Source organism: Myotis daubentonii, chromosome 3 (assembly GCF_963259705.1).
Source record: "Myotis daubentonii chromosome 3, mMyoDau2.1, whole genome shotgun sequence".
Lineage (NCBI taxonomy): Eukaryota > Metazoa > Chordata > Mammalia > Chiroptera > Vespertilionidae > Myotis > Myotis daubentonii.
Genome location: NC_081842.1, coordinates 207,420,357 through 207,429,882, shown reverse-complemented (window position 1 = coordinate 207,429,882; position 9,526 = coordinate 207,420,357). Strand labels below are relative to the sequence as shown.

At 45.2% G+C, this 9,526-nt stretch overlaps 1 protein-coding gene across 15 annotated transcripts in view; it reads right to left on the bottom strand.

Moving 5' to 3' along the window:
- EIF4G3 (eukaryotic translation initiation factor 4 gamma 3) overlaps positions 1-8,926 on the bottom strand; it is a 311,606-nt gene extending 302,680 nt beyond the window's left edge. For 2 of the 15 annotated variants that reach the window (XM_059690919.1, XM_059690922.1), the window contains exon 1: positions 7,733-8,801. In XM_059690919.1, the coding sequence (XP_059546902.1) occupies positions 7,733-7,935 (203 nt within the window). In that variant the 5' untranslated portion in view covers positions 7,936-8,801. Of the gene's footprint in view, positions 1-7,732 lie in introns of all 15 variants that reach the window. The other 13 variants (XM_059690926.1, XM_059690927.1, XM_059690932.1 and 10 more) reach the window with 12 other exon arrangements.
- Positions 8,927-9,526: the final 600 nt, after the last annotated feature.

Here is a 9,526-nt window from a genome sequence, read left to right as displayed (position 1 = left end):
GAATTTTTTTAAAACACTGTAGCCCTAAACGGTTTGGCTCAGTGGATAGAGCATCAGTCTGTGGACTCAAGGGTCCCAGGTTCAATTCTGGTCAAGGGCATGTACCTTGGTTGCAGGCATATACCCAGTAGGGAGTGTGCAGGAGGCAGCTGATCAATGTTTCTCTCTCATTGATGTTTCTAACTCTCCCTCTCCCTTCCTCTCTGTAAAAAATCAATAAAATATATTTAAAAAACAAAACAAAACAAAAAACACTGAAGCCCTGGCCGAGTAGCTCAGTTGGTTAGAGCACTGTCTGCATACACCAAGGTTGCAAATTCGATCCCTGGTTACAGCACATACAAGAATCAACCAATGAATGCATAAATAACTGGAACAACAAATTGATGTCTCTCCCTCCCTTTCTGCCCCTTAAAAAAAAAAATCAACTAGAAAATTGTTAAATGTCATAAAAACTAACAAATTTCAAATGTACTTAAAATACTTTAAACTATCTCAAATTTAAGCTGAGTCTACATGAGAGTGAAAAACTCCTGGCTGGCAGCAAGCCAAAGAAGTAGGAGTCATTTGAGAATTCAAAAGTAGCTTTGGATCCTGCAGTATTTCATGGATGCAAATCTCAGCTGCAGTTTATACACTGCTTGAAGTCATGCGCCTGGCTAATAATCAGGAAATAGTTGTTTTCATATTATATTAGTTCAAAGTATTATTCCTAAAGTAAAAATAGATGGTGTCTCATCACAGTTTATTCCAGAACCTGATTTTCCTCATTCCTCATAATGAACTAATAACTATACCATCATCACCCAGAACAAGCCAGCAACTGACCATGGCAACCTTATTGTATGGTTTCAAGCCAGCCCAATAAAGACTACAAAATCTTCACTACTAAAGTCACAGAGGTGTTTAGACTGTTGGCTGAATCTAACATTAGTAAGCCAAAAACTAGTTGCCTTCCCTCAGCACCTAAAACAGTAAGCAGAACATCTATAAATATTTGTTGAATGAAATGTTAAATTAGCATGCTTCTAATATCAGTAAGACACCAAAGAAAAGTATCACTGACCATCAAACAGACTTAGAAACAATTAACAGGTTTCTACAAATCCTTCCCATCTACTTGCAGGAACAAAACAAACCTCAAACTATAACGTTCAGAATCATAAGCCATTATAATTCAAGGGTGTCATGTGATAAACCTCTTCATTTTAGAGAAGGGAAAACTGATACCCAGAACACTTACGTGACTTGCCCAAGGTAACACAGCTATTAGAATGGGAGAGCCAAACTCAAATCCAGATTTCTTTTACTACAAATCAGGTATACTTCTCAATACACCAAGCTAAATCTACTTTATTTCAAGGCTAGCAGGTACTCTTTCCAAGTCAAAGTCTAATATCAGAAGGGCAAAGGGGTATTATGAAATGAGTGGAAAAGAGACAAGGAAAGGACCAGTCAGATCTGATATGGATCTTCTCAGACTCAAATTCCTCAGATTATAATGCAGAAGAGACTTTGAATTTATAGCAACTATTTTGATTGCCATGTTCCCTGGTAACTCCTCTAGCTTTTCTGCTTCTAATAAAAACCTGAAACGTGACTGACATTCATTTACTAAAGTCCTATGCAACAGCAACGAAACTGGGAAAAGTCAGCCCTAACCGGTTTGGCTCAGTGGATAGAGAGTCAGCCTGCAGACTGAAGGGTCCCAGATTCGATTCCAGTCAAGGGCACATGCCTGGGTTTGCGGGCTCGATCCCCAGTAGGGGGCATGCAGGAGGCAGCCGATCAGTGATTCTCTCATCATTGATGTTTCTATCTCTCTCTCCCTCTCCCTTCCTCTCTGAAATCAAAAAAATATAAATAAATAAATAAATAAATAATACAATTTTTTAAAAAAATAAAAAACATTGGGAAAAGTCAGCAGGACAGAGAAAGATAAGTAAACCTCAGGTAATTCTTACACATCCTCCTATTTTGGCTCAGGTATTAACTTTCTTCTGGGAAGTCCAAATTCCAGAGCAGGCTCTTATAGTAGTTATCATTGTACTTGCCTCATGATATTCTGTCCCCTTACCTGTCTGGACCAAGTTCTTTGAGGGCAAAGATTTTATCTTAGCTTTTCAATCCTTAGACCTAGCACTTAGTCTGGTACACAGTAGATGCTGAATAAATGAATAAAAGTTGTCACTTAGGTTGTCACTTCAGTTGGCCTGCATACTGAAGGGTCTCGGGTTAGATTCCAGTCAAGGGCACATGCCTTGGGTTGCGGACACCCTAGTTGGGGTGCATGCAGGAGGCAACCAATTGCTGTTTCCCCTCTGTCTCTCCCTCTCCCTTTCATTCTTTCTAAAAAAAAATCAAGGGGGAAAATATTCTTGGGTGAGGATTAACAAAACAAAAGAAATGTTGCCACTTACTATTATATTGAAGTCCCAATATAAATGGCTAAAATGTGGCAAACCTATTTATGAGTTAAAACAGTTTTCAAGCATTTTTTAGCAGTAGACCCTTTTGTAAAAAATCTTATCAGAAACTCAAATGTGGAAAAGCAACATAGTTTAAATTCTCAACTTGACCGAAAACACCTCACTTTAAGATGAATAAGCCTAGGACAGGGAGTAGCAGCAGAAGAGGCAAGAGCCTAAGTGACTCAGGCATTTGAACAACTTTCTTCCTTCGTTATCTCTATCTTACATAGGTTTTCTCTCTTTCCTAAAAGAGAATCTGCTCGCTAGGAGCACAGATCCACCTTTGCTGATGGTGGGGCTTACGAGTAGACAGATTGCTGCTGGTCACTATATGAGCTACGGAGTTCCAGTTGCTAGTTAAAATGGTGTTTTGCTGGAGGCCTTGTTAACTTCTGAACAAGCAGAAACATGCACTAAACCAAATGTGGCAGGCTTATTACTATGCTTTAAGGCTCAGTAAAGATAACCTACTTGCCTAGCAGTATATGGCTATGAACTAATTAAAACAAGGCACAGTATCACTGCATTCTAGATTACTCCATAGAGCTTCCTAACTGTATTACAGACCTTCCCCCAGCTATCAAATATGGGAAAGTATCCTTCCTCCATTCCCATATGCAGACTTGGTAAGGAGTCGTGTGGCACAGCAGAAAGGACATTCATGTGCTTTGGAGGCAGTCATATCACAGTCTGAACTGCAGACCACCACTTATGACATGGACAGCAGTAGAAACATTGCTTAACTTCAGCTTTTTCATCTGTAAAATACAGTACCTACTTCATTAGGGTTCTTGTGAGAATTAAAATCATGCATGTATGGCTCCTAGAACAGTAGGCACTGATTAAATGGATACTATTATTATTACTCAGATTCAGCTTTGGTAAAAAGGAAAAAAAAAGAAAGCAAACACTAATGGCTTCAGCCCATAAGATAAAACTGAAATATCAACACTGAAAACATTTTAAAAAATTACAATGCCAAAAAATTTTAAAAACAAAAGAATATTTTAATGTGTTTTTTTAATATTTTATTTTATTGATCTTAGAGAGAGAGGAAGGGAGAGGGGTAGAGAGATAGAAACATAGATGAGACAGAAATATCAATAGGCTGCCTTCTGCACACCCCCTACTGGGGAATGAGCCCAAAACTCAGGCATGTGCCCTGACTGGGAATCAAATAGGTGACCTCTTGGTTCATGGGTCGATGCTCAACCACTGAGCCACACTGGCCCCGCAGGAATATTTATTTTAATATATCCATATCTAAGACAAAATAGCTAAGGACACAGGTCATTTTCAGATCTCCACAGGCCTTCACCAAATTTAGTTCCTTCAAAGAACCTACTGCCCTGATTTTCTTAACCAAACCGGCTGCCCCAAGACAGTAATTAGACTCCCTACAAGTGTCAGCAGCCCTGAAAAAAATTACACTCTGAAGTCTTTCCATATAAATAGAGAGAACACTATGTGTTCATAACAGACTGCAAAATTGTTCTATTAAGTCAGAACTATTTGGGCACCTGAATTCAAACTCATTTATCTTTACTTATCAGAAGGGTAAGCAATTTCCATCTAAAGGGCTAGGCTTTTAATAGAGTGGGGGCACACAAAAAAACCCTAAAATTGTAAGAAAGGTCTTCTGTGCATGGGCAGTTTTCTGTTGGAGAGTGTCTATAAGCATTCATCAAAATATCAAAGTTGTTGCCGAAACCAGTTTGGCTCAGTGGATAGAGCGTCGGCTTGCGGGCTGAAAGGTCCCAGGTTCGATTCTGGTCAAGGGCGTGTGCCTGGGTTGCAGGCACATCCCCAGTAGGAGATGTGCAGGAGGCAGCTGATCGATGTTTCTCTCTCATCGATGTTTCTGACTCTCTCTCTCTCTCTCCCTTCCTCTCTGTAAAAAAATCAATAAAATATATTAAAAAATATATATATCAAAGTTGTTTGTTACCCAGAAAAGGTTAAGAATCATTCTTAAAATTCTCAACAGAGCCTCTTGGAACCTCAGACTGGGAAGTTGGGGTGATCATATCCCAAGGCAAGTATTCTCAAGTGCCAATTTCATAAACTACTCATATTGGATTACATTATGAAAACTTGGAGCATATTTCTCCCTTGCTATTAGTATTTTTCATATCACTGTTTATCTTCTTTCACCACCACCCCCCACCACTCCTGCCCATCCTTGCCTCTTTGCAGGCATAACTGAAATGGCTTTATGGGCCTCCATGCAATACTGATGCCTACCTTAAGCAGGTTCCAGTTTCTAATATTATTGCTAATATTTCCCTTCATTCCTGATTTGTCACTTGAACACTAAGTACAAATAAAGGACACCTTGTCATGTGAATCCCTTTCTAGCATTTTTACAAATTTAAAATACTAGCTGAACTTATTGAATTCAAACACAACTACACTTGAATAGTTTGAGGAACTGGAGATTTAATCAAGTCATAGATGCCCTGGCCAGGGCATCTCAGTTGGTTAGAGTGTCATCCAGATATGCCAAGGTTGCGGATATAATCCCAGTCAGGCCACATACAAGACAACCAGTGAATGCATAAATAAGTGGAACAACAAATCAATGTTTCTCTATCTAAAAATCAGTCTATACAAAAAAAAAAAAAATCAGTCTACACACACACACACACACACACACACACACACACACACACAAAAGCCTAAGCGACCATTAGGACCGGTCAACCAAACGACCAGTTGCTATGACACGCACTGACCACCAGGGGCAGGCGCCTAACGCAGGAGCTGCCCCCTGGTGGTCAGAGCACTCCCACAGCCAACCTCCAGCGCTGGCCAACCTCCCGTAGTCCCTCCCCCTTGGCCAGCCAGCCCAAATCGGCCCAGATCAGCCCAGATCGCCCGCCAGGCTGAGGGAACCCACCCATGCACGAATTCATGCACCGAGCCTCTAGTAAATACATAAAATGTTTCAAGCCATACAAAGAGCAACTTCAGGTTTGTACACCAGTCTTGATGTTTCAATGTATATCAACTTATCACACGATGACCATTGTATGTTCATAACACACTCCCTCGGGGTAGACAAGGAAAATTGCTCTGTTTTAATTCATTTTTAACCAAATGCCCATTACCATTGATAACATTTCACCATTGGTATGTCCTAAAGAAATCTATAACATATTTCATTTACTATACAAACTTAGATTTTAGCAATTGCAACCTTTCAGTGTGTAAAGCAAGCAGAAGATAATATGGTTGTGAAATACATCAAGAAGAAAATTAATTTTACCTTCAATGACATAAGGCAAAGTAAAAACTTAAAGTCACATACAACCATTGGAAATTACATCTTAAATTTATCCTCTTTAACAATTGCTGCAGTATTAGTAACTACTTTTATGTTGCAACCAACTCAAAGCTTTTTCAAGTCCTTCCTTTGCAAAATGCAGAGAAAAAGCCTACTTGAAACATGTAAGTCACAGCCAAATAATGTCACCAAATCCACTAAGCACTGTGCACTCCTTACTTTTTATCACTTTGTACATCAAGAACACAAACTATGGACTTCCTTTCACTTGTTTACTTGCCAAAACAGCTCAAAGATGCAACTAAAAAATAATTTACTTGGTGGCACTGTATAGAAACTTACAACCCTACACACGCCCCCCCCCCCTCCAAAAAAGACAAATTATAAAGGAATTTAAACTCACAACTATTAAATATGTTTAAGAGATCCAGCACTGAACTCCACCTTAAAGTACACAAATTAGCCAACCCTTTTTCCTCCACAGGAAAACAACTAGGGATATTCATCAGAACCAGGTTTTCCATGAGTCACAAACATACGGTATCACTAAGCATTGTCATCAGTGAACAATTCTTAATTGAACAGAATCATACAGAATAAAAACATTATGAAATCAGTACACACATCACACTGGAATGGAATGTATCTTTACTCTGAGACACATTGCCTGGACTGAAAACAATGTGGACTAACAATATTTAAATAAGATTTAAATAAGACACTTGACAGGAACAAAAAGGATGTCCTGAAATGACTCGAGAAGGTAACTTTCCCTTCTCAAAGTAATCGATACAGACAAGAATCAAACTACACTGTGAAATAATCTGTGGACCTCACCGCGGTTAGTTTCTTATTTGCTCAAACACCCTACTCACTCCACACGTCAAAACACACGATGACAAATACAAAAACACGCCACATCTCACGTCCAATGACTACTTATTGACTTGCACAAGTTCAGCGGACCCGGGAGTGTATGATGAAATGTTAATTCTCAGGTAGGCAATACCTTTCTAAATCTCCGTGGAATTCATGAATTCGACATTTTACCCTCACCGGCTAGTTTTCTACTAAAATACCTAGCCACCAAAGCTGTCCAAAAACCCTGCAATCGCGAAAATAACGTGAAATTCGATACAATCGATAACTAGGCTTTACACCAGGAGCCCCGGTCCCCTCTAGACGTCAGGCCTAGGAAAAGTCAATGACAGCCCTTTAGAAATACTCAGCATAACACAAGTCTTCCAAGAAGTGAGACTTTTGGGGGTGAAGGGTAATGTCAGTTAACTTCCTCTTCCTTTAAAAAAGGTCAAAGACAGGGAAGCGTCCGGTGTAACATTTCCTCCTTAGATCACGTTCCACCACAAAACCACAACTCCCCCGATCGCTAAAAAAAAAAAAAAAAAAAATAGCCGGAGGAAATGTACAATTTCACCGTAGATTTTTAAATCCAACTTACCTCGGAAATGAGCTGATTCGTTTCAAACAGGAAATTTACCAATAAAGTTTAACATGTATCAATAACAACAATCGGGGAGCCCACCGTGCCCCGCTGCAGGGGGAGCCGAAGGGAAGCGAGGAGGAGGGTGTAGTCCTCACAACAATCAGAGCACAGCCTTGCCTGCAGGGCTGATCCCAGGCACCCGCAAATTCTGCCGAATAAAGGGCTGGGGGGCTGGAGGGGGGGAGTGGCGAGAAGGGGCAAGGCTCCCCCTGCTCTGAAAGGGAAGGGCTGCAGAAGCAAGGCCGAGTGGAGCCGGTTCCACCGAATCGCAGAAGATCCCGGGGTCCCCCGCGGTACTGCTGCGGGGGCACCCCAAAAGCTCCAGCCAAGCCCGGCGCAGGGGGTAGAGGAGCCGTCCCTTTTCCCCGGCTGGGCTGTGGCAGCCGGCAGGAGGGTCCCCGGAACGGCCACCGCCCCCCTGCTCTGCGGCGAAGGGAGCCGAAGGGCCGGTAGAAAAGGTGAAAAGGATACTGTTGGGGCGCCTGGGTCTGGAGGGCCCTGATGTTCGGGTGAGGAGGGGCCGCTGCCGCCGCCGCCGCCGCCGCCGCTGCTGCTGCCGCCGCCGGGTGAGGAGGCGGTACCGCTGCCGCCGCCGCCGCCGCTCCGGTGCCGGGTCCGGTTCCTGCTGCAGCCGCTGAGCCTGATTTCAGAGCCGGTTTCTGCGGTAAACTCATGGCAAAGCGAAGCCACCAACCCCCCCAGAGCGGGACCAGGCGCGCCGGGGTGCAGGGGCCGGGGGCGGCGGAGGGGCGGGATGGGGGCAGACCCGGGGAGGCGGCGGGAGCGGGGGGCCAGGGGGAGGCTGGGAGGAGGAGAAGGAGGGGGCCGGGGCCGGTCACACACGCCCGCCGCCGCCGCCGCCGCCGCCGCCGCCGCCGCCGGCAGCAGCAGCCGCCCCGCGGGCCAGCACCACCGGCTGCCGGTCTCCGTGACAACGCGACCCCAGGGGGGGGGCCGGACCCGGCGGGGGCAGGAGGCGAAGAGACCGGACCTTTCACGGCAATATCCTCATGGGCCGGCGGCGGGGGGTCTTTATCCCCCTCCCCGGGGGAAGCGGCGCCCTTCTCGGTAGCGGGGCTCAAGCGATGCCGGCGGATTTTCTTCACTCAAGGAGCAGAGCATCCAACATGGCGCTACGGCCGCCTCCAGCAGTCCGGCAGGACGGCCGCTCGGCAAACTTCGGGCCTTTTCGGAATGGCTCGGTAGGCCGAGGGTGGGAGGCCCCTTCGGCTCTTTCCGTAGACTACTAGCGGTCGGGATTCTTCGTAAACACTCGGGGGCGTCTTCGGCGCCGTTCGGGAGAGCTCTGGGGCTGACTTGCTTCCTCGGGAAAGCTCGGCGAGGGGGGCTTCCGAGGCTCGCGGCCGCCGGGATGCGGGGCGGAAGGAGAGACCAGAGGCGAGGTCTGGTCTGCGAGGGTCCTCTCCTGCCGCCCAGCCTCGAAGAACAATGGTAACGGCCCTGGAGCCTACGGTCTGCAGAGTCCTGCCCGCAGGGGCGGGGGCAGTGAGTCTAGAAACCGGCTACGGTGGGAGGAACCGCCTAACCGGAGTGAAACCGCTGGATAGGAACCCACAGCGTGCGCCTATTAGCATAGCAAATAGCCCTCGCCGGCCCTTAACTACGCAGTGCCCGTCCATTGTGTCGACATTTCGCCCTCATATGCATTCATGGGTGAGTGGGGTGAGGAGCCCCATTTCCCCAACACCCTGAGGCTGGGAAAGGAAAAGTGACTAGCCCGAGGTCACTCAGACAGGAAAGGACAGGAAACTCTGGCTCTGAATTCCTCTTTCATCTGGATGAACCTTGCTTCCTCACAAATTACCTGGGACCTGATCCAACCTGCCTTATCTAATCAGAAGCCCTGACTACCGGTTCCGTGGAAGGATTCTTGCAAAGCCTGCACCAAGACTAGAGCATCCTGTGATCAGCAGCCAGTGGTCAGCTCCCCAGTGTCCTATGCCTGAGTAACACTTTTTATTTTTTAAATATATTTTATTGATCTTTTACAGAGAGGAAGGAAGAGGGATAAAGAGTTAGAAACATCCAATCGCTTCTCGGCCTTTTGGCTAAGATCAAGTGAAGAGTTAGAAACATCCATGAGAGAAAAACAATCAGCTGCCTCCTGCACACCCCCTACTGGGGATGTGCCCGCAACCAAGGTACATGACCTTGACTGGAATCGAACCTGCGACCCTTGAGTCCGCAGGCTGTTGCTTTATCCACTGAGCCAAACCAGTAGGGGCTGGGTAACCCTTTTTGATA